This window comes from Pleurodeles waltl, chromosome 4_2 (assembly GCF_031143425.1).
Source record: "Pleurodeles waltl isolate 20211129_DDA chromosome 4_2, aPleWal1.hap1.20221129, whole genome shotgun sequence".
NCBI classification, from domain to species: domain Eukaryota; kingdom Metazoa; phylum Chordata; class Amphibia; order Caudata; family Salamandridae; genus Pleurodeles; species Pleurodeles waltl.
This window is the reverse complement of record NC_090443.1, coordinates 305,817,075-305,841,998: the sequence shown is the minus strand read 5'-3', so window position 1 is coordinate 305,841,998 and position 24,924 is coordinate 305,817,075. Positions and strand designations below refer to the sequence as shown.

Sequence of the window (24,924 nt, the reverse complement as noted above, 5' to 3'; positions counted from 1 at the left end):
AGGTCTGGAATGCATCTGTTAAAAAAAGCCATTATAACTTCACACCAAGAGCTATGTGCTCCCACACTTTTCACTCTTGCCCTTTGACTTTTTCCCGAGAAGCTCACATGTTATGAAGAGTGGTGAATGTATACAGATTGGAACACTGACATGATTCTGAAAATGCCAAAGTTAAATCTAAGAAAGTCTAGTCGCAGCACAGTCTGCATAGTGTTCTCAAATTCAATGGCAGACAACACAAGCAACTGGGGCGCTTAGACGCGGATCACAATAAAGTGAGCACAACAAGAAGGTGTAAGACCAAAACAAAGCCACACAGTAATTAGTCATATAGTGAAAGTACGACCCCCTTGCTGATGATGGATCAGAGGTTTACCGCCTAGCACCCAAACCCAATCCAGACGCTGCTCTCATCAGTGGCGGCTGGCAGCTTTAGGAGGGAGGGGGGCGGGCAGGACACACACACACACACACACACTCATTCTTTCACACACAGACATGCACATCCATTACCAACACTCATACCATTCAAACATGCACGCACGCACCAAACATTCATTTTAAAAGATCGCACACACTCATTCTTTCACACACGCACGCATGCACATCCATTACCAACACTCACAACACTCAAACATGCACGCGCACACCAAACATTCAAGTTAAAACATCACACACACACTTACCTTCAGCCTCCAGGTCCCAGGAGGGTTGGGACTGCCACCTTCACCTTGGTCAGCCAATGAGGGAAGGCAGCAGTCCCAGCCTCATCACAGAGTGGGATGGGGTCAGTGAGGCTGCTGACCCCACCCCACTCTGTGATGAAGTGTCACTGATTGACACTCGCCCTGGGCACTTCAGGGCTTAAACCTGAAGCGCCCAGGGAAAGTGTCAATTGGTGACGCTTTCCTCGTCATCCAGGAGAGGGCCTCGAGGCACCTTTGCTGAGCCGAAGAGGTCACGCCCATAGGAGCTGTGACCTCCTCAGCCCAGCAAAGTTCAGCTCAGGCAGCCAGGAGTGTGCGCAAATCATGCATGTCTGCTCCTGGCTGCCTGAGCTGAACATGGAGAGTGTCTGTCAGGCTGACCTTTATTCAGCCTGACAGACACTCTTCATGAGGGGCAAAAGGTGGGGGGCGTGGCCCCTCCGCCCGAAAGGACGGGCCGCCACTGGCTCTCATGTTGTTTATGTTTGTAAGCAACATGAAAGCAGCACCAGGATTGGTAGGAGGAGGCAAAGCAAACGCTCCAAAGATGACCTTAGGCCTGTGGCTGGAATCCCCTTGACTCCCCTGCATTGCACCGGTTCGAGCAACCTCAAGTACGCCTGTCAGACGGGACCCAAGTAAAACACCAGTCCAGCCTGACATGCGCACTTCACTTCTTGTCCTTGGAGACCTCCCTGCTGTCAATCAGTGCCCACTCCACCCTCAAGCAGTAAGTTACATGACCTGCAATGCAATTAAGAGACACAGCAAAACACACATTTTAAGTTATAATTTGTGGAGGGTCATGAGGCGGCTGGTCAGCACCCTTTTGCCAGGAGGAAGGAACCGCCCCTGGTCTGGATGGACCTGGAAGGCTCTGCTTATGGGTCTGGCAGGCAACAAGCAACACTGCCTTTGGGTCTGGCAGATGTTGTCTGTGGCCTTGGAAGGCTCTGCAGTTTAGGTTAGTGGTTGGGTCTGCAGTCGCAGCTCGCTGGGTGCGGAAGGGGCGGGGTGGCGCGGGGAAGGGGGAATTAACATTAATTTATTTAAGAAAATAAAAACCCACTTACGTTCACTTACCGCCACTCCGCTCCTCCATCTGAGGTTGCAGGCACAGGCTCCCAGCCTAGCCTGCGGCCAATCCTGCTCAGAGCAGCATCAGGATTGGCTGGGAACGCCCAGCCAGGGCATTTCCAGGCAGACTGGGAGCCTGTGCAAGCTCTCTACAGCTAGGCAACTGTGTTTCTAGGCTGGAGAGAGCCTACTGCGCATGTGTGTCTGAGGCGGCCAGCCAAACACACATGCGCTGTGCTGTGCACTCCCCCTCACTGCTCGTAACCCCGTGGCCCCACCCCTTTACAAAAAATGTTTTCCTGTAAAGGTTTTGCCGCTGCTGGTGGGGGTGCAACACTCCTCCACCCTAACAGAGGAGCAGCCCTCAGTGTCCATCCTTTACCTCTGTATCCCTTCACATTGCTTGGTTGAGTTAGGGTGTTGTATAACTTGCTGCCCTGGCAGTGACAGACATTCAGTCATGGTCACTGATGAGGTTTTTACTTTTATCAGTTCTAACACCACGTTATGGGCTAGGCTTCATGTATGTGGGTCCTTGCGGCCATTGTCGCTGGTTTTACAGCTCCTTTCCTCTCGTTCACACCTCTTCTCCCCCTCTGTTCCGTCTCCACAGAAAATAGATGCAGAAGTTGACGAGTTTCTGAAGCAGTTGCGCCAGCGTGTGGAGATTGGAGTGGTCGGGGGCTCGGACTACTCGAAGATCGCAGAGCAGCTTGGGGAAGGCGACCAAGGTGCGGCTCTTCGGTACTCATCCTTCCTTTAACACATAACAAATCTCAGGTCACCCAGTCCTCTGTACTTGGGGTGGAGGGAGGCTCTATCTTTTGATTTCAAACTGTTTTATTGTGTTTTTCAAAATATACAGCAGATAGTTGAGAAACAAATAGGTGACATTGTAGTTAAAGGCAGTCAAGTTAAGTCCACATTTAGCATTTGACTGTAAGAGTAACTCATTTATTAATCATTAAACAAAAAAGCAGTTAGAGCATATTCTTGTATCACTCTAAGGTGGAGGGGGAATTGTAGAGAATGAAGAGAGAGGAGGGAGAGTCTAGGGAGATAAATACTGTTCACTTTTGTCATACATAAGAATCTCCTGACATGATTCAGGGTGGGTTAATTGTACATGTCTAGTTTGGACCATAAGAGGCCAGATGATTTTTTTTATATAAGTCTGGTTGTGTAAAAAATAGTTTGCACTTCTGGTGAAGTATATCCAGGGACTCCATGTATGGTATTAGATGTTGTTGTAATTTGTCCAGCTGGGAAATACTGATTTAATACCTAACACAAGAATGATATCAATAAAGAAACAGTCCCATGTACATAGTGAATTTAGTGTGTTTGAGTCTAATGAGGCGCGTATACCTAGAAAGACTATATTGTGTGATGAGGACATTTGTATGTATAATATATTTGTTAGTGTGGTTTCAATAGACTAGACTGTCTTTTTAGCCAAAATGTTGACATCTCTCACCTTTTTATTTACTGTCAACAGTTTAAAATATCCCTCACTCCAGTGCCACGGGATTGGTATGTAATCCCCTCCCCCCGTCTTGACCCTCTCGGGGGTGTTTCGAATCAATGACCGCCATGACATCTCCCCGTTTGGTTTCTTTTACAGTCGTCCGCAAATTCGATTATGTCTTTGCTGAAAATGGGACTGTGCAGTATAAGAATGGGGAGCTTCTGTCCCGCCAGGTGAGCACCCCTCTTGTTTCTGAATTAAATAAGATCTTCCTTAGACACACTCTGTAGTAACTTTGTAGTAACTTTGAAAATTCACTGCAAACTGCTATGAGTTTTTTTAATAACAATTATCCTGGCCCACGAGGGTTTGATCCATGCCAGATTCCCAGGATATCCACATTAGATATATTTACATATTAAACCTCTTAGTGCTATTCTCTGCACTGGGAATGGTTATGGTGAAGCCGTGGTGTGCTGGAGCTCTCAAAGACTGGAAGTGTTTTTTTAAGCTCGTGTCCTGCTCCACTCGATCAGGCTAGAGCCATGCTGAGATTTCAGGATACCCACCCAAGATAAATGCACACACAAATAATCTAAATACAATTATTTACATTGTGAAATGTTATTATGACATTCCTGTGCGAATGTAAACTATTCAGTACCGGAGTTGGCCTTATGGCTGAATCTGATTAATGAGAGCAAATATATCTCTTGGTGCAAGTCACTTTTTTCAAATATGCCCTGAAAGTGTGTAGAGGAAAGAAGTGCAGGCTGAGCAAGACATCCAAATAAGCGGGGTTACCTACTTTCTCTCTGTCTCAATCCACCGCCCTTTTTACAAAGAGTGGGTGTTTATAACAGGTGTTTAAAATCTTTCATTTTAGTTGTCCTCCTTGTGAATGCATAGGGCTGCTAGTTGATACCATGTGGCAGACACACCGACTGTGTTGAAGAGTGCAGGCGGAAATTGCCTATAACTAAGTGAACAGTTAACAGGCACTGGAATCATGGACTCCATCCTGTCCCTGCAGGTCTGTAGGCTTGCTCTGGTGGGAATCCATGCTCTCGTCACCTCGTCTGTAGGGTTCCGAGGCCTCAGAAAGGCGCACCCTGATGAGCCAATCCACACTCGCAATAGTGTCTCCTGCAGTCCAAGTGAGAGCGGGATTCGCCTGAGCTCTGTTGATTTACTTTAAAAAGCTAGAGGACCCATGGAAAGACAAGCACTAATACTGGTGTGTGCCGAAGCCTTCTGGATGAGCTGTTCTCAGTCCATGGAGGAGAATCCTGCTAACTGTTGGGCCATAACTTCGATGAGGGCTTAACAGGGAACCTATCCCTGGTTCCTTCTGACTCCTATTGCACTGCTTCTTCTGCCCCCTTCCCTTCGTCTGCCCTCTTTTCCACTCCTGCCTGCTCTCTGTTTGACTCTCTTCTTTTGCTGCAGGCTATCCAAGACCACCTAGGCGAAGAGTTGCTGCAGGAACTCATTAACTTCTGCCTTAACTACATTGCACTGCTCCGGCTACCCAAGAAGCGGTAAGAACTCCCTCTGCTGCCACGCCTGAGGGGCCTCTGCAGAACCTCACCCTATGGACTTGCCCACCACCAACTCCAACTTGAGTTTTGTCCACCACATACATATCGGTGAAAGGACTGTAGATCCTAATTGTAAGCTAAATTGGGCCTAACAGCAAGGCGTGTAGCAGTTGTAAGTACACCTCCGTGCGAACAAGCTCCCTCTTCTGTCCACACTTGAGGCTCTCCCTTGTCCCCACAATCTGGTAGGGCTTACAGTTTGTCCTCCCAGCTCCCCATTTACCCAAGACTTCCAAATCTCATCTCTCACACCCTAATCCAAGGCAGACTCCCCCCTCGCCCCCCACACACACACCCCGACCCCCCCAAGCTATTTGATCAGGGTCAGCTGACAGTGTGGATACTCTTAATATCTGTCGAACCAGTCATGAGATGTGTGTCTGTTACTGGCTTAACGGATTTTAACTATTAATGTGCCGTTTTCTTCGCATATTGTTTTCTGTCCTTTGCCTACAACAGAGGAACCTTCATTGAGTTCCGGAACGGGATGTTGAACATATCTCCAATCGGTCGCAGCTGCACTCCGGAAGAGAGGGTCGAGTTCTCCGAGTTGGACAAGGTCAGGAAGATTTTCACGCATACGAATGTTGGGATTAATCAGCAATAGTCATATTTATTGCAGGAAGTTCAGAGACTGCTTTAACCTCTGTAGGATAAAGCCAAAATTAAAATCAACAGGACTAAAATTACAAAAATTAACATTCATGTAGTCCCCTCATGATTAATTCTGCATTTACAAAAGCATTAGACCAATCTAAAAATGTTATATTCTGGGGCACGTTTCGTGTTTTTTATTCCTTCTAAACAACACAAGTAATTTACTCTCAGCATCTGTGCTTATTTTCCCCGGTATAGTGAACACTTTCGAGTTCCACATTTTTTAACATCTTTATTTGGCTCAGGCTGATAGGCCACAGCGAATATAAATCACGTATTATAACAGTACAACATGCTTAACACAAATATATAATTTATTACGTGCATTCAGATGTCATCAACTGCATGTGTACCTCCAGGGAAGGACGCCGTTTCAAATAAAGTATACTTCTGTAGAATGGTCAGGATGTGCGAAGTACCTTTGATGCCGAATCAGCTTCTCTCCATTCATGTTTTAAAAGACAGTGCATTCTCGACAGACAGGACTAATATGTGTATTTCACTTTGACTCCAGCTACGTTAGGATTATTTTTATGTATTGAATGAGTGGCTTCATAGTTTGTGCGTATAGAGAGGAGACCGTGCGTACCCCTGTCTCGTGATTCTAGATAGCAAGTGATGTTGGGTAATATTTAGTATTTGCCTTGATTTGGCCGAAGGATCTACAAAACTGGCTAAAACGTATGTTATCATGTTTGTACTAAGACATGTTTTTGCAAGGATTTTAGTTAAGTATTGCTGGTCGTCCTGCCCAAATATTGTGTTATGTTAGAAGACACTTCTAGAGTGCACATACACTGTACAGTTTCTTGGCACTAAGGAAGAAGTAAAAAAGTCACAAAGCCTGGCTAAAGTGCTAATTCGCAGACCATGGTGAATGATAGCCTTGCCTAAACAGCCAACTCTTAAATTATTTCCTGATCTTTGAGAAATCAGTCCGGAGGCTTATTGTTGGAGGCAAGGAATTCCAGGCTTTAGTGGCTTGTACAGAAAACCCAGTTCCACCCACCCATTTCCTGTTACATTTAGGGATGATGAATAGATTGTAGGATATGAGCATAGTTTCTTACTAGGAATATAGCTTTCAACTCATGTTTTAATAATTGCGGTTCCCTCACCCAGTAGAGCTTTAAAAGTGATGCAGCAGACTTTGAATATGATCCTTTGTTCCAAAGGCGGCCAAAGAAGATCCCTTGATAAAGCGGTGATATGGCAATTCTTTGGTTCTTCAAAGCTAAGCCTAGCTGCCTGATTCTATAGGATCTGAAGCTTATGTAACTGATTTTTAGGAAGGCCGGTATATAAAGAGTTGGCATAGTCAAGCCAGGCGGTTATTAATGTCATAACCACCAAGATTAAGGCATCTTGAGCAAGAAACCTAGGTATATGTTTTTTAAATTTTCCTGAGCATCAGGATCTCGGGTTTCAAAGTGAGCTCACTGTCAATGGTAACGCCTAAGCTTTGTGTTATATATTTTTTTTTTTTTTTTGTGGTGGGGGTACCCCCATCTCAGAAGGCCAAGTTTGTTACTTAGAATAACAAATTCATTTTTTTCAGCAGTTCGTTTTAGAAAGTTACTGCCCAACCAGTCCTGGTAAATAAAGTTCCTGAGAGGCAAAGGAGCCATTCAGTTTAAAAAGTAGCTGAGGGTCATCAGCGTAGTTATATATTCTACTATTCATGTCACCAAGTAATCAAATGAGGTAGCTAATGTAAAGATTGAAGAGGGTACTCCACATGCTAGTTGGGCCGCTGAGAGCTTCCTCATTGAGTAATTAATTAACGTTTTGAAAATGACAGTAGATACATTAAGGTCCCATAGTGATCAAGGTGTTAATAGTAGGTTTTAGGTATGACCTGGCTGGGATGGTTTGGTTTCTTGATATTTCTAATCATAAGGTTTTATTTAAAGATTTGTCAGCTTACGTGCTCAGTTTTAAGATGAGCTCCCTTCCTTGGCATTGATTGCTTTAGCAACCCAAACGTCAGCCTAATTTGAGCAGGTGAGGCATTGGCAGGCCGGCTCAAGAGTCACCTGTATGTTTTTTGAGATAATTGTGTCAAGAACTGCTTCGTCCCGCCTGCAAAGGGCTTTACTGCCATATCTTAAAGTTGAAAATAGCTTAGCAGTGACAGCTTTTTAGCAGAAGTTCAAAGATTGGCATGGACAACAGATCTCATTAAAGTTTGAAAAGCTCCTGTTAAGGAGATGCCTTCCGTTGTAGCTCCTGCTTATGGGAAAGAAAGGTGCATTTGTCATCAAATAGAACACCTAGATATTTATGCTCATTTACGCATTCTAACTGTTGGTCATGTAGCTGCCTGTATAACTTGTTCTGTTTCCTGTTTTTATCACCATGACCTTGTTTTTTTTGTGGTTAGTAGTCATGCAATTCTCTATTGCGTAACTTGATTGTTTGTCAGTGAGGCACTGCAAGCTGACTTTAGTTTGGCTAAGAAGTATGACATCATCCACATATAACAAGTTTGAGATATGTAGACATCCCAGGTCAGCTGGGTGAGAGTTTACTGCATCAAGTACTTATGACAAATCATCCAAAAACAGATTAAAAGGGTGCAGCACCAGGACACACCCTTGTTTTAAACCCTGTTGGGTGTAGATCTTCCTTGAAAGGGTGGTGCTGTCATCTCACCCACGTATCCAAGTACAGAAGTTGTATTACAATGGGCCTATAAGACGTGGAGCAGTGGGGTCTTTGTCATGTTTTAAAAGTTTTTAAAAATGTATATTCTGTATGGTTTTGGTGACTGACTGGTAAGTTAGGAAATAGAGTAAAATGTTGGTAGTGTGCCACCTGGTAATTCTTGGTAAGCTCTATGAAATGATACAGTGAATCAATTTGGTCCTGCCTCTTTGCTATTTAATAACACTAGCCATTGTGATTTTGGCAGCAGTAACAGGAGTTTCATCAGGGAAAAGGGATGCAACTTTATTTTTTGTCCTGTAAGCCAAAGCAAAGGAAGAGGTAATACGAAATTAAATACTTGAATTATTTCTTATGTGTCTGAAATGATTGGCTGTTGTGTTGGTTATGACATTAATAAAATATCTCTTTTGGAGTTTCTTGAGCAAGAAGGGAAGAAGATAATCAGGCCTATCCTCTTTTCCTAATATTTCTGGTTGACATAAGGCATTTTTCCAGCAGCATCTCTTGTTAGCAATTGCTTCAATTGACCCCCTGACTTTCCTCAAATTCTTGATGTGTTTTTATGACCAGTTCTATTGGTGCTGTGCTTCTACCTGTGTTAAGGTCTTTTTAATTTTTAGAGTCTCCTCAGTTTTGCTGTTTGTGCTATTGGATCACCTCTCACTGCTACATCTCCAATTGTATCCCTAGGTGACTTTTCCATTATTGTTTTCGTTAAAATAACTCCCTAAAATCTCCTTTACAGTTTCCATCGGGGCTTGACCTCAAAAGTGATTTCATTAGTATACCAAAGTTTTCAACAAGGGTGAATTAATAGCACTAGATCCAAGTGGAGTATCACTGCGGCACTATCTGACAGGGTGTGAGATACTATAGTGGGGACATCTGACACCCTCCCTCAGGAGATCAGACACAATAGGATAGCAAACTTGGCCAACACCTGTCTGGGAGGAAGGTATTTGTTACCTGGCCATGAAGACAACAGGTTTAAAACTTTATTCACATCTCAGAGGGGTGAGTACGTAGGTTTCGGAGGAAGGGATAGACAAATACCCATTAATAACTTATTAACCAAAGAATGTTCACCTACTGGGGTGTCCTTAATCACGGTATGACCTGCAGTGATTGCGGATCTGAAGGTATTAATTGACCTGTAAGCTATTCCTCCCGCAGCTAAAGAGGCCAAGGAAATTCAGGACGTTGTAATATCCACCCCACAGGATCCAGACTCCTTTGCAGGCATCAACCCATCCATCAAGACCAGAGAGACCGATACCTCTTGACTGTACCATCTGCCCAAGCTCGAGAGAGAAGATCCGCAGTATCTCTCGAAAGGCCAGAGACTTGCTATTGTGACCTGTAATCCTCCACGCCATAAGCTGGAGGCTGACGTTCGTCACCAGATGGTGAATTCCCTGATGGGTCGAAGGATCGGAGAAGCCCAAGAAAGGTCCACCAGAACTGGAAACCACACCGGGGTGATCACCACCAACTCCAACTTTTGCCTGCGCACCTGAACTGTCAATCGCATAATCACGGAAAATGGGGTAAAGGTGTAACCCTGCTCCACCACCCAATCCTGGAGAAAGACATTGGTTGCTACTGCTTCCGGGTCTGGTCTCCAGCTAAAGTACCGGGGAAGTTGATGGTCCAGACAGGATGCAAACATATAGATCGTGAATGGGCCCCGCGGGAGGAGGGGGCTTGAACATTGGTAGAAAAAGCTTCCACCAGCTGGAATTCTGGAGATGATGAGATTGCTAGTCCTCCACCTGGTTTGCGGTCCCCAGGAGGTGTTCTGCTGTCACCAAGACATGGTGGTCTAGGCAGTACTGTCAAAAGTTCTTCACCAGGTCTGAGAGGGCCTTTGATTTTGTACCCCCTAGGTGATTGATAGAGGGGACTGCTGCCACATTGTCCATCTTCAGCAGGACTCATAATTGCACTCGGTCCTTTGGTCCAATATTTGACCGCAGAGGAACCCGGCAACAGCTCCAGACAATTTATATGCAGATTTTGTTCTGCGGCAGACTATCCTCCGCTGGTGGTGAAATCTCCAGAGTGTGCCCCCCAGCTGGAGCCACTGGCATCGGACTCGATGATAAGATCAGGTTGAGACCCTAAGATGGCCCGGCTGTTCCATGCCTCCATATGGGAGAGCCACCACTGGAACTCCTCTTTGGTCTCGTCTGACAAGCAAACGTGCTGGAAGTACATGAGGCTGCGTCAAAGGTGAGGTGCTTTCAAACGTTGCAAGGCCCGAAAGTGGAGGGGGCCCGGAAAAATGGCCTGGAATGAGGATGACAGCAGGTCAACCACCCTGGCAATCTGGCAGAGGGAGGTACTCAGTTTTGCCAGAGTCGTCCTCAACTTGTGTTGAATTTTTGCCATCTTACTCGAGGGAAGGCTGAGCGTGGATGCCACTGAATCAATCACGAAACCCAGAAAGGTGGTTAAGCAGGCAGGAACTAAACTTGACTTCGTCTGGTTGATGACAAAACCTAGGGACTGGAGCAGGTCCACTGCCATCTCAAGGTAGCGGGACAGAGAATGATGGCATTGGTCCCTCAAAAGCATGTCGTCCAGGTACACCATCATCCGAACACCGGACGCCCACAAATGTTCTATCTCCGGATTCAAAACTTGAATGAAACACCACGGGCTGAGGATAGGCTGAACAGTAGAGAGGAGAATCGAAAATGTGTTCCTGACATAGGAATTGGGGAAACTGATGATGCGGCAGAAAAATGGGGCAGTGAGATAATCGTCCTTCAGGCCGAACTGTACCATCTAGTTTGTGGGACAGGAGGTCGTGAAAGAGGTGAATGCCCTCCATCTGGAAATGGCAGAATACCACCCACTCGTTGAATTCCCAGAGGTTGATCATCTGGCTCTGACCTCCGTCTTGCTTCCTGACCAAAAACAAATTGCTGACAAACCCGGAGGGGTGAAGCGTGGAAGGGCATATTGCCCCCTTGGACTAGAGTTCCTGAACCTCCCGCTGAATAAGGTGGGCCTCCCACCCATTAAATAGGATGGGGAGGGGAGGAACGGGCTGGAAAGGGAACCCGTAGAACTCTATGTGGAACCCCTGCACTGTTTGGAGCACCCAGGCATCGGACTTCAGAGCCTGCCAATTGTGTGAAAACTGAGATAGTTGACCCCCTAATCGACTGCAGGAAATTAATGAAAAACTCACAGTGGGAACGGGAGTTGAGTCCTCCACCGCGGGATCCACTGCGGTGGCCTCTGTGGTGTGCCTGCCCTCTGGTGGGGAAGAATCCCCCGAAATGCGAGGGGTCCTGCCACTGACCTCGCGGGGAAGGCTGGCCCCTTCCGGAGGTGGGGATGTTGGATCGGCCAGCCGAGCACCCCCTACCAGAGAAAATACACACATTTAAGATGCGCCGAACAGTGGATTGGGTCTTGTCAAGTGAATTAAATGTGGGCACGAATTTTCCAGGCTCCCTGACAAATAGGTCACCAAAGAGCCTACCCTGTTCTACCTGGCCCACTGCTGATGTTGCTAACTCTCTGACTTTCGGATCAATTTTAATCAGCAGAGACCTACGCCTTTCTGTGGAGATAGGGATAGGACATCAGGGAAAATAAGGGCACCGGACACTTTGGCGATCTCCGCCATATTACACATCTTCACTAATGGGCCAGTGATGCCCAGGAGTTCGTCCTGGCATGATTGCCAGGAGAGGTCGATAGCCTTCTTAGGGTCCTTAATGTACTTGGTCAGAAAAGTAGCTATATGCACATCTACCTCGGGCGTGACTGACACTTTTCCATCCAAAGAGGGACAGGGGCACTCCACCCACAGGCAGTTTCTCACCTTCTGGTCAAGAGGTTTGCGCAGCCTACCGGCTACATACTTCACCTTCTTGTCACCCAGGGTCCACTCCGAGGAACAAGGGTGTATGAGTTCTTCTGGGTCTAGTAGGTCTGATAGCAGCAGGCGGGTTCACTGGAGCAGTTTGTGGCACAGTGGTTGGGTTGGAGGAGACTCTCCAGGACCGGTCGTGGTCTGAATCACCGCTCAAACCCATAGGAGAATCATTGGAAGATGGAGTTGAGAGGTAAATGGGGCACGTCTCACGGTGATGCTTGGAACCAGATGGATTGAGCACGTCTGGGGGTGTGAAGGAGTTTGACCCTAGGAACACCTTTTATAACCTGGCAAAGGCATCCAGGTCCACCCCAGAATCTGGCTGGCATTCGCGCGGGTTCTCATCAAGGGGGCCAGAGGCTGACTCCAGAAGTTCTTGGGCCAAAGGCCCCGGAAGGTCTTTCCTCAGTACAAGGGGTTTTATGCACTGCTGTGCCATATCCATGAGTCTCTTCTCCAGAGGGGCCATTGCGTCTGAGATCGCCTTAATTATGGAGGCATCTACTGCGTCACAGAATTCCTCTGTGATTGGCGAATAGTGGACATCCCCCTCCTCCTCATAATAATCCCCGTACTCCTCCAAGGGGTTTGTGAGGAAGGTACTTGATGCTTAGGAAATATGCACAGGATGGTGGCCACCCACCAGGCAAGAGGGAGTAGGGTTAAGTGGAGGAGGGTCCCCAGCAATGTAAATAGCCTGTCCGAGCTCTTAGCGAGGCGCTATTGAAGGGATATTGAATCTGACAGCTACAGGCAGAGAAGGCCTCAGTGAAAGGCTGTGAAGGCTTTGAAGGAGCCCTAGAAACATATGTATAATATGGCTCACCACAGGGAAAGTTAGTCCTCAGTCTTTACAAGGCCCAGCAGGGTCAGGCAGACAAATTGCCCTTCGGTTCAGGAACGGGCTCAAGGGTGTGATATATATATATATAGACAGAGAGCGTCTCCCTGGCCCGATGTCCTCAGAAGAGGAATGTAATTATGAGGAGCAGCTGCGAAAGGAGCGGAAAACGTTCCTGCGGCCGCTGGAATAAACAACGAACAAGCCTTGCTTACAGACACAACAGAGAAATTGAGCACACGCATGAAGGGGGGACCGGAGTCCGATACTCATCTGTCACAGCTGCGCGCAGTGAAGAAAGAGGACTACCGGCGAGGAGTGACATGAGTCATTCGGCATGGCAGCGGCTGATTGGTTACGGGCTGATTTGTTGCAACTTCTCTTTCCCTGAAGGCAATGGAAAATTACGTTTTTTTTCTTCTTGTTTCTCTCACTGTTCAGTTGTAAGATGCGGCTGCTGTTGTAATAAATGTAGAAAGAAGGCATAATCCTCGCCTCCAAGTCCTGCTATAGAGTAGTATGGAGCCCATTTGCATTCTGCTGACCAGAAAGGAATCTGTCTTAGTGAGAGTTTTTTGCTTGTCTAGAAACAAGTGTAGTCTCTTTCACTTAAATACTGTGCCATCAATGCATCTAATAGATTAAGATCAGGCATACCTCATTGGAGGGAGGGTGGTGCATGCTGGCAGCTAGGCCGAGCTATAGATTACATTTTAATGGGATGCAGAATGGCATAAAGGTTGCTTCCAATTATCAGATTCTCTTTCTCAAGCGTAGCTATAATTGAAAATAGATATGAGGAGGGTTGACAATTAACATGGGCAATGAATGTCCGCCAAAATCATATAGGCAGTGTTGCTATAGGGAACTCTACCTGTCTTAGTAAGTAGTGTAGATGAGAGCGGAGTGATCATCATTCTATAGAGTGGACACATTGCACCTCTGCCTTGCATATCCCTCAACTAGCACCCTCTGTCAGAGCCTATTCAGGGGCCACAGGTCAGACCATTGATCCTGGGCCCCAAGTATGATGGGTGGTGATTGAAGTTGTTTGCCACTGATGTGCTGTGGTCTGTCCTACTATGTCTGTGCAAACTGGGGCAAGTACAATCCCCTCCACAGTTGATTATCGGGCCAGCGAGGGCAACTAGTCACATGCTTCTTAGAGAGGTAATGTGGGGCCATGAGCTCATCAATCAACCAACAGACAAAATAACTTCAATGCCCAAACCAGTGCCTTTCCCAGTAATTATAGCAGCAGTATGAGTTTCAGATTTTGTTTTCCCAAACGTCAAATGCATAATCAGTTTACTTGTTTGCTGAAGTTCTTACCTCTGGTGGTGTAGTGCATAGTAATCCAGTTGCATAGTCCTTCATGCTCTTCTAGGGCAAACTCAGCAGTTCACTCCCACCGTGGGCAGAGGCCCATGATGATCACATGTAGTTCAACAGCAGCTGCTGGCGAATCTGGGTGGGGCCCTCGCCTGCTTTGAGCTTAGCCACCAAGGCTCACTTGCGTGAGTCTGTGGGCACTGGCACCACTGTGTAGGCGCCTGTCATAGCAGTTGTGGCTTCATCATGGGCTTGCGAGTAGTTTGAGGCATTTGCTATCCTGACTGGTCCAAAATGAACATCAAAGCAGTTGCAGCCATGACCAGGCCGATCAGTACACTGAGGCAGCTTCAGCCATGACAGGGTTGAGCGGTGGAGACATATAGACGTTTGGGGACAGTCTCTCCTCTTACCAGACCAGGCACTCTCATTGCCACTTAGACCCTCTGCCTCTCTAGCAAGCTGCAGACTTCAGCTAATGTCCCCACACCTATGGGGAGTACTCCCTTCCTTGTGAAGAACTTCAGACTGCCACAAAGTGGTTTACATCCTCTTTTTATACACACTTTCCAGAAATGGGGAGTGGATCCATTGTTTGAAATTAAGAACTGGTGGGGTGGTTCTCTTTCATGTGCTCTTCTGTCTGCTCTCTTGACCCAGCCTTTGGGGTTAAGTGATGTTTCTCACAGCAGGTAGCAGTGAAGCTGCCTCCATGCTGGAGCACTCACAACATGAGCACAATGAAGTGTGAGATTTCTACACCTGGTTATCATCAGCTTCACTGAAGTAGTAATCAGGGATAGACAAACTGGCTGGCCTGACTCAGAAGCAAACAACAGAACTTGCAGTCCCATTTTTCCGCCCAACGATCTACCAAATGGCAGTCCTCAGGAAGAATTAGAAGCCCCCTTCTAGCAAAGCATTTTTAAAATTTCTAAAGGTAGCTTTGTCTCTATCAATGTTGCTTCAGTGTCTGGATCTCCAGGATTCAGGCAATACACTCCCACTCTCTGTGGAAGATGTCCTCTTCCTCAATCTTGTGCCATGCTAAACCAGGGGCATCCAAAAGGAATCCCATTGACTTCAGTACTCAGACTCGTACACAGACAGTCCTACATTTATACTTCTACTACACACATGCACACACACTTGACATATACACAGTATGTCAGCTCCAGGTTTCGGCTATTCAAACAGTAGTTCTTTATACAGGAGAGCCAGTAGTTCACACTCGCTGAATCATGTGAAAAGATCTGGTCCCACAATCAGTCACAAAATGCGGCATTCTGCACCCAGTGCTTTCTGTACTACAGCCAGGACAGGGATAGTAATTCTCTCTCTTCTATTATACCGTTAGGGTACGCTTAGGGTACCCCTCCAGGTCACCGGTTAGGTTCTCGAACTATCAGAGTTAAAGACAGACTTAGGCATGTGCGAGCATGCTAGATTACTGTGAGATACACATGCAGTTGGGAACTCTGGAAAGGGGAACATGCCTGTATACCATGCAAGGGATATTCCTGCCCCAACACCCTCATTCTTCATTACATGACATGAACTGAATTAAAAACTAAACTGTAAAGCATGAAACTCAAAATGCTAACTACAAACAGCGAAGCTTCAAATGAAAATATATTAATTTATATTTGGACTGCGCCAAATTACAGCAACAAGCACTTGGGCTGCGACTGAAAGGCTTTTCTGTCTCCATTGTCCCTCACTCACAGAAGTTGATCAACAAAGCAAGATACATGGCTAGAGCAATGGAACTATTTTGTCTCCTAAATATAGTGCACGATTGAAACAAAACAAAGGTCCATGTGTGGACAGTAAAGAGCCTGTTTGCGAAATATAATGCAAAAAAAAAACTTGGATGTGTCCTCGGCTTGATGGAAGCCTTTTTCTTGCTAACGTCTCAAATTACTAACTGCCCATTGGACACTTCTAGAATGCTGTTTCTGCCACTCTTCACATAATTCTTCCATTTGCATTCATTTATTTGGCGGCATTTGTGGGTGTCTCAGAATTTGCACTGTTCAGATTCTCCCTTGCCTCACTCACTTTGTGATCTAACAGAGAGTTTTAACTTACTGAGAATGAAAGACAGATGAAATAGAAAATCTTGCCAGTATGAAATGTCCCCATAAATATTGTTTTTTCAGCGTACCCTACCAGATAGCACAGCTGTCTATTTGTGAAAGACATATTGTGGGCTTACCAAGAACAGAGGCACTTGCAGACTGCCCATTGCTTATCATTGGTTGGCTTTAATGTCACTCTCATTTGTCTGCTTCTTATTCAGTGGCTTACTTTGTCCATCTTGTGCCTGTCCCTCCCCTGGTGCAGTGTCAATTTACTTGTATCCATCCACTGCTCACTTTTAGGGAACTACATTTTTCTTTTGTCTTAAGCAGTCAACAAGAATGCATGTGTTTGACAGCTGTCTACCTAGTGTGATTCTGTTCCCTCCTCCAGGCTCCATGTTACTCCTAATGTACTTCTCCCCCGCATCCATCCACAATGCATTCACCTTTGTGTGCATCTCCCCACTTGCTTTGCTTTCTACCTGTGTGCTTCTTCCTCCAGCTCGACGTTGGTCTGTCTCTCACATGCTTGCTTCTCCATGCTCCACGTTGTTCTCTCTCTTTTTCACCCATTTGCTTTTCTTTGACCCCCATCTACGTCCTCACTGTTGCTTTCCTCCACAAGCTACCACCATGTTGCTTCCCCTCACCAATGCCCCTGTGCTGCTTCTTCTTACCCGGACACTGTGTTGCTTCTGTCCTTGTCTGGCTTTCCCACTTCCCGCTTAATAAAAAGAAACGGTTTTGTATATATTTTTCTTTTTATTGGCCATTTCAACTTTGACTTGTAAATTTTAAAAAATGTGTCCGTATCATTTTGGAGGCAGATGCATTTGTGGCACATGTGCCTACAAAATAACACAGACTGCTGCATCATAGACTTGTTTTTATTCTTTTTTGGCTTTGATGCATAGCATCGCTAAAAACCATTGTCAAAGCCAATAAGTCCCAAAGGTGAGATCTGTAGGCTTTACCAATGACTGTCCTTTGAACTCTCTTCGTATTGCTTGTGTGGATGATGACAGAGGGGAGAATGTGATGGGGCCACCGTAGAATGGAACTGTGTCCCATTTTCTAGAGCCTGAAGGTATATCTTCCATCAGTCGAAAAAAAGTGGATTCTTGTTAGGACATTCGGAACCAATTTTCTGCATAGCTGGATTACAGAAAACACAATGAGTGCAATCCAGGATGATTTGACAGTCACTGGTTGCTTAGATCAAATGTCGGAAGGGAGCCTGAATGTGGCCTTCCAGCTCTGTGTTGGTCAAACTGCTTTTAATTCTGTGAACGCAAACCTTGTTCATACTGGAATGATTTTCCTAGTCTTTTGTGTTGTCATTAAGATCCTTTTATTGACATTTAAGTGCATTAACTCTTGGGGACAATTCGCCATGTTCATGTGCCTGCTCGGTTACATTGTTTGCAATATGATCAATTCGTTACTCTGCTTTTCTTAAGCATTGGTCTAACTCCATTAAGCCTTTTACAATATCTTGCTGCAGGTTGGTAATGACTTTTTGAATTCTAGGAATAAAAGCTGAATGCATTTTTCTGTAGCCTCAAACACTAGGATCTTTTAGTTGACAACAGACTGGCAGTCTTCTTACTCTTCAGTTTGTTAGTTTTTGTGAAGTCAGCATTCCTTAGATGGATAGCATTTTAGGGGCTTTTGATCGCAATTATGCCTTCACAGTGATTTCTGTACATAGGATCTCAAGGAAGCAACTCAGTTTTCAGCATCAGTGGTAATGACTGACTGCTGATCTGCAAAGAGCTGCAGTCTGTCTAGCCTTGTGATCATTGCATAAAAGCAGAAGTGTTTTAGAGACCAGCGCTGATGGAAGCGCATTCTGTGCTCTATCTTGCGGGGAGCAGGGAGTAGGAGATTCGTGTTCAAAGTGTCAGTAAAAAGTAGCTTGAGAATTTACTCTTAATGACTGGCTTCCACAAGGCGGCAGGGCTCTTCCTTAGAGCGCGGCCGTGATCCGCAGTGAGGCCAATGTGGAATGCATGCCCGACTCCAGGTACGCTACATGCAGGCTCCACCTCTCCTCTCAATACTGTGGTAAGACTAGTTTCCTGAGTCAAGTGCTCCGATTGCATCATATTAATTCTCCTAAACCTCAACTGGCTCCCAATTGAAGCCAAAAGAAGATTCAAAGTTGCTTGCATCACTCACAAGGCTGTGGCACCCCTCACAAGTTGGCCTAAAAATCCATTTTATTTGGGCCCATTCTTCGCTTCGAAGTGCTGCATTCTTGCCCCTAGAAGCACCTGATTCTTTTCTGGAAATGCTCCCTGAATTTGGCACTGAGTCCCTGCTGAAATTCGCACAGACCCTTCTCATTCTTTTAACATGCTTTCTTTATTACCATTATACGGACTCTAAAGTCTTTATTGCTTCCCTCTAACTGATTCCCTCTTCTTAGAAACTGCATTCTGACTCACTCGTTTTGTATAGTACAAACACTCACTGCACTGTAGACTTTCTTTATGGGTCCCCACACACTCCACAACACTTATTGTTTCTAATTTTCTTAACAACTATTTGTGAAGAGCTCTCATCTACCGTTTGAGTACTGTACTCCATGTTAGTGAACATTAAGGTACCGGCTTTAATCAAAAGAAGTAAGGATATAGGGTATTTTGTAAATTGTGATATACACACACATTCTTTTTTGTGACCCAGTGCCTGTCTACTATGTCCCGTGATGTGCACACAAACAATCTTTTAACATTCCTTCAGCTGTGATGTAGACACAGATGCCTTGGCTGCTTTCGTGAGGTTCAAGCCTACAGACAGTGGAAAGGGGCTAGAGTTGCCAACTTTCTTAGTGAAAAGTACTGGTCATCTGTTCATGTCTTAAGATTCTGCAAAGGCCTGGACATAAATCTTAAGTAGAACTTTGTATGAAGTCATTTGTATTCATTTTTAACATGCCATTTCTGTCTTTGTTCACCTTAATGATCCGTTTGGGGTCATTAGAGCAGCCGTAGAACACATTTTAAAATACTGGCTTAGGTGATTTTCCTCATTTTGTCCCAGCAGGACATTAAAATACTGGTGGTATAAAACCGGCCAAGTGAAAACCCTATGAGGGGCTCTATACGGAGCCTGTCGCCACCCTCCTTGAAATCGTCATTCTGAATCAAAGACCGTGATCTGTGGGCTCCATATTACCCTTAGATATCAATGGAGGTGTTAAGTGTTTTTAGTAAAAAGACAAGACAAACCAAAGGTGGAGCCTTGGGCAAAAAGGCAAACTTCACAGGTTGTTCAGGCGATCTACTTAAGAGAAAGTGAAAGCGGCAGCGGCTCCTCCACAAAGGCGGAGGAGCGTCGCCCCACTGCTTGCAGCAGAAAAGAAAAATACAATTATAATAACGGAGCATTATTACCATTTTATTTTTAGCTGAGCCAGGTTTGGGCGGGGCTAAAGGGGGCTGGAGGAGGAGTGGCACCGTAAGAGCACATGTCTGTCTTTCTGGCCGTGTTGGGCCGGCCAAACAGACATGCGCACTTTGCATTTTACCTCCCAGCTGTATTGCACAGCAGGGAGGAGAAAGTGCACAGGGTCCCACTCCCTGTGTGAGCGCCGAAGCAGCCTGCTCACCAATCATGATGCTGCTCTCATGCTGATGACAGCAGTGTTGTGATTGGCTGAGGGGAGTCTGGGAGCCTGTGTTCTTCCAGATGAGGACAGAGGAGACGAACCCGTCTCCGTTCGGAGCAGATAGGGTTTTCTTTTTTTGTTTTATCCCTCCCCCGCCCTGCCACCCCTGTTCAGTGGCAGTCGCCACTATCTAAAAGATATATTTCAATAGATGTTTGTACTTCGTAAGACAAGGAATTGTGCAGTTCATTTCAATTTAACGTCGCAAAATACCCAAACTAAACTCCACTGTAGCCCAAACATCAAGAACTTAGTTTAGCTTTTGTGTAACAAATATTTTAGCCTTTACCGAATATAATCCCCTTAGTTTTACTTAAATTCCTCTTTTAAGTAATTAAATAATCCATGCTATTAATTGTAGTGAGAGTTATATCTGCAATACAAAGTCATTTGTGTAATCTAACATTGGCAAATGACTGCTGCCAGTTTAAGAGCAAAACAGTTAACGAACATATGATTTAGTTATATAAAATAAGTTAAGTGCACGTTCACTCCGAGAGGGTCCTCACGTCGGTTCATAGTGTATCAACCTCAGAAGAATTGAAAGCTGAGTCTTCCCCCTGGGATTTATACTGGGACCATGAGGTCCAAAGCATCCCTCAAGGAATGCATTTTGGGCCATAATCTGATTCCATCAATCCCATCAAAAACCTAACCATAATCTGCGTAACTGGAAGAGATTGTAGTGTGTTTATTTGCCAAAACCCCAAGACTGCGATAAGACTTCCAAAGGGAACATATTGTTTGGAATTCCAAACCTCCCCATTCCTTCTCTACTTAGGACCACAACTAATACTAATGTATATATTTACGACTTGAGAAGACCGCAGGCAAGTTGATGGCAGCCGGCAAAACACGTGTTGGCTGATCCTGTGTTACCATGTCCAAGAGGTGATTTTGAAGATCCTACAAGAATGAAAATAAACACGTATGTACAACCAACAAATTCGTTTTTATTAAGAAAATATTTGCTTTACCTAAAAGCTCACAATAATTCTTTATAAACAAACTGTTCACTTAATCTGGTAATAAGGACTAGTCAAGTCAATAATAATTAAGCACTCACTGATATACCCGTTGTTGTCTTAAATTGGGCAATAATGGGAACCCATCCTTCTATGCGAGCCCTTTACTGATTTCAGTAAGCTAAGGTGAAGGGACTTTGTTAGTTGTGCTTGTCGGATTCAGGAACCCGCACCCCAGATCGAGGCCTATAAATAGCCCCCTCCTCTCCTCAACGAATTTCAAAGTAGAGGTACACAGAATTGTCCGAGTTCACCTTAAAATGCCCTTAAACTGACTTCCTTATTTTCTCACCTCGGGTGCTTGGAGGTAAGGCATGAAATAGATATTCCCCTTAGTGAACTATAGTATCGCAGGAGGATACTGTTCGCGGTGATAACTGCATCTGGAATCACCTGGGATGAAAGTGAAAACCCAAAAATGAATGAGCAGCACGTTTGAATTCTATTTTTACATTACCAAATCTTCAATGTTTTTTACTCTCAATCTTTATTTCCTTGATTGTTTTTCTTAATGCTTGCTTCCTAAATTCTGAATTATAATTACACACTGTGCGCTGCTTGTACAAAATAATTGACCACGTTGAATGGCGAATATAGGCGCTTTAACTAATACAATTCCAAAACAAAGTTTGAAGAAAGTATTCTTTTAATTTTCTAAATGATTGTCTGAATTTTAATTAAAAAAACAAATGTAAGATATGAACTCTGCCAGTCATTAATTTAAAAATACGGTCTGGATAAGGAGCAGAAACTTGTGGCGCAATGCCAACCAGATGGTCAATCTCTTCATATATTATTGACAGAGGTACTGCACGAAGCAAACCGCGGTGCAGCAGTGACACCTTGCGGTGACATAGCGTATGGCATTTGCAGAGGTCCAAGAGAGACCAAGAAGTGCATCTGTGACCTAGTATTTCTAATCTAGACAATACCTTCGGTATTAGAAAGGCTTCCGTATTTTCTTTCCGCAAAACCGATTTACTAAGAAGTCTGGATGTGATCTGGGAAACAACCTTTTACATATTTTGTGTGTGTTACAGCTGTATAAATAAGTATTATTGTTTCATGTCCTTGTTGTTATTGCTCTCCCCACAGTGCTGCACCTCTGTTCCCTCTCTCTTGTCTCGCCTCTACTGTTGCCCCTCTATTCCCTTTTCCACTGTCCTCTATTTATACCCCCTGTGCCTCCTTTCGATTTTCTTTCTGCAGAAGGAGAGAATCCGGGAGAAGTTTGTCGCTGCCTTGCAGAGAGAGTTTGCTGGGAAGGGACTGAAGTTCACTCGTGGTGAGTCTGGGGAGACGTGCACCTCACATTGCCGACCACGCACTTGAGCGTCCGCACTGTGGTCATGGGCCATTGCCCGCCTGTGATTTACTAACTGCCCGTCCGTGGCACGTCTGGCTTCCTTCAAGGCCTGGCTCAGGCCCATTTGTCGTTGGCCCCAGAAGCAGCAGAAATCATCACTTATAGGAGGTGCCTTGGCAAGCGCGTGTTCTCCTCCCCGCTCACATCTCTCTCCCCAGTGACCGCTCCCAGAAGGAGCCACTGAGCCCTTCCCAGTCTGGCCTGCCACGCGCTGGATCAGGGTTACTCGGGGCTCGCTTGGTTTCTGTCACAGGAAGAATATACGAAGGGCTTATGGGAGACACACCATCCCCCATAAAAACGAGGCGCGAGCAGCCTGGTGATGAAGCAGCACAGCTCTGGCTGGTAACCCACAGACAAGAAGTGAAACGATGAATAGAAAGCGGATGTAAAAGCAGCAACCAGTCGCAGGCCACAGAGTGAGGGGGTATTGCTCTTCCCCGTTCCTCACAGAGGTCCATGCTCATCTTGGATGTTTCAGTGGTGTCGATGGGGGGGGGCGTCAGCATGCCATGCCATGGGTGCCCCATTGTAAAAGTGCTGTGTCCTACAACCTCCACCCCTCGAATAGATCAGATGTGGACTTAGCAGGCACCCTGTAGGCCAGTTCCAGTACCATCAGTGCGAAGGAGGTAAAAACCAATTGGCAGGTGTTGGCGCAGACTAATAAACACGTAGGCAAAGAATTTGTAAGATGCGCTCTTTGTTGTGCTGTGGTCCAAAAGGGGCAATGATCCTTGCAGCCCCGTCTTACTCACATTCATCAGCCCCTTCAGTGTGGCTGGAGTCACCCAGACATGGCTGGCAGTAGGCTCCTGTCTCTGCCCGAACTGCTTTATCAGGAGCTTCGTGCCCAGCGATGTTAATGGCCCAGTGTATCCATATCATGGCAATATTTTATGGGTGAGCAAGTGGACGAGGTAGGGTGTAGGGCAACGTAGCTTGCTTGCAACAGGCCCCGTGGTACCACTGCTACACCGCTGCTTCCAAGGATCAGCTTCCTAGAGCTGTGCCCTAGGGTCACTTCAAAGAGCTCCCATCAGTGGCCCACGTCCAACCCTCCTGACACTCTGTACCTCGTCCCTTTATAGTTTGTAAGTCGCCCTAGCAGCCCCAGGCCCAAGGGTAGTTTTCTCAAGCAACATTAAATCGAAGACTTCTGTAGAAGGCACTGGGTGTCTTCTGGCACAGCCGTTCGACTCGTTTCTTTCTCCTCACAGGCCATAAGCTCCTGATGAAATGGAAATAAATGTATACTTTCACACACACACGTGCACATTATCTTCCTAATCTGTCCTTGTATGTACCTAAGTGTTTACCACGTCTTTACATTTTAGTGTCCAGGAAGCATGAGATTTTCTCGAACAAAACATTCAGTTTAGCTGCTCCCATGATTCTAGCATTCTTGTTGTTCCAACTCCATCTTCTCACAGTTGTTGCCAGGCGAGCTACCCATTGACCCACCTTCTAGTGTATGCCACCATTGATACTAGCCGTCCTTTTGAGTGGCATCATTAGTGCATCCCTCTACCAGGTCCTATTATATGGGCAACAGATGTGTCTTCAGGAAGATGCCCTCGAGGCTTGCCTTGGGACGGGGGGAGGGTGTTCCAGTGTGTGATGCTGTTTGTCACGTGGTCTCTGTACTTTGCAGGAGGGATGATCAGCTTTGACGTCTTCCCTGAAGGTTGGGACAAGCGCTACTGCCTGGGTATCCTGGACGATGAGAGTTACGACACTATCCACTTCTTCGGGAACGAGACATCACCGGTGAGTACTGTGCCCTCTTGCTGTCACCGGTGAGTTACCACCACCCTTGCACTCCTACTTGCTTCTTCGCATACTGTTGCCATTGACAGCAGTGGAAGGGGCATAGGTGAGACTACGGCCCATATTTATACTCGGTTTGCGCTGAATTAGCGTCATTTTTTTACACTAATTCAGCGCAAACTTAACTCCATATTTATACTTTGGCGCTAGACACGTCTAGCGTCAAAGTCTTGGAGTTAACGTCATTTTCTGGACGTGAACGCCTACCTTGTGTCAATGAGATGCAAGGTAGGCGTTCCCGCCCAGAAAAGGACGATATGGCCTTTGCGCCATATTTATCTCCCTGTGCTAAAGTCCAGCACAGGAGGATGGGGGCCTTAAATAATGATGCTATGCTTGCTTAGCGCCATTATTTAATGCATGGGTATGGGCAGGGGTAAGGGGACCTGTAGGCATATTTCCATGAAAAACCAACTAAAAGAGGGGTTTGGAAAAAGGGAGATTTGGATAGAAAAATCCTGGTCCTGTGTATAGAGCTCCCAATACATGTACAAAAACAAGGTATACACAGTTCCACAACGTAAGTATAATCAGGAAAACCACATTGGGTCCTGATCTAAGGAAAAGATCGTAAAAAAGAAAGAAGAAAGAAAGCCAGGTCCCTGGAAAATTAATTATTTTGGAACAAGAGCCCTCACTCACCAAAGGTGACATGCTTCATCCTCGGGCTTTGCTCCACGTCAGGCCGGCGCTGC

General features: G+C 45.7%; 1 protein-coding gene across 1 annotated transcript in view; it reads left to right on the top strand.

Annotated features, from left to right (window-relative positions):
- The window catches only part of PMM1 (phosphomannomutase 1), a 43,082-nt gene that overhangs the window by 7,693 nt on the left and 10,465 nt on the right, over window positions 1–24,924 (top strand). Inside the window, exons 2-7 of the mRNA XM_069231259.1 lie at window positions 2,398–2,515; window positions 3,409–3,485; window positions 4,702–4,793; window positions 5,313–5,412; window positions 22,243–22,318; window positions 24,054–24,169. Coding sequence (XP_069087360.1) covers window positions 2,398–2,515; window positions 3,409–3,485; window positions 4,702–4,793; window positions 5,313–5,412; window positions 22,243–22,318; window positions 24,054–24,169 — 579 coding nt within the window. The remainder of the gene's footprint in view (window positions 1–2,397; window positions 2,516–3,408; window positions 3,486–4,701; window positions 4,794–5,312; window positions 5,413–22,242; window positions 22,319–24,053; window positions 24,170–24,924) is intronic.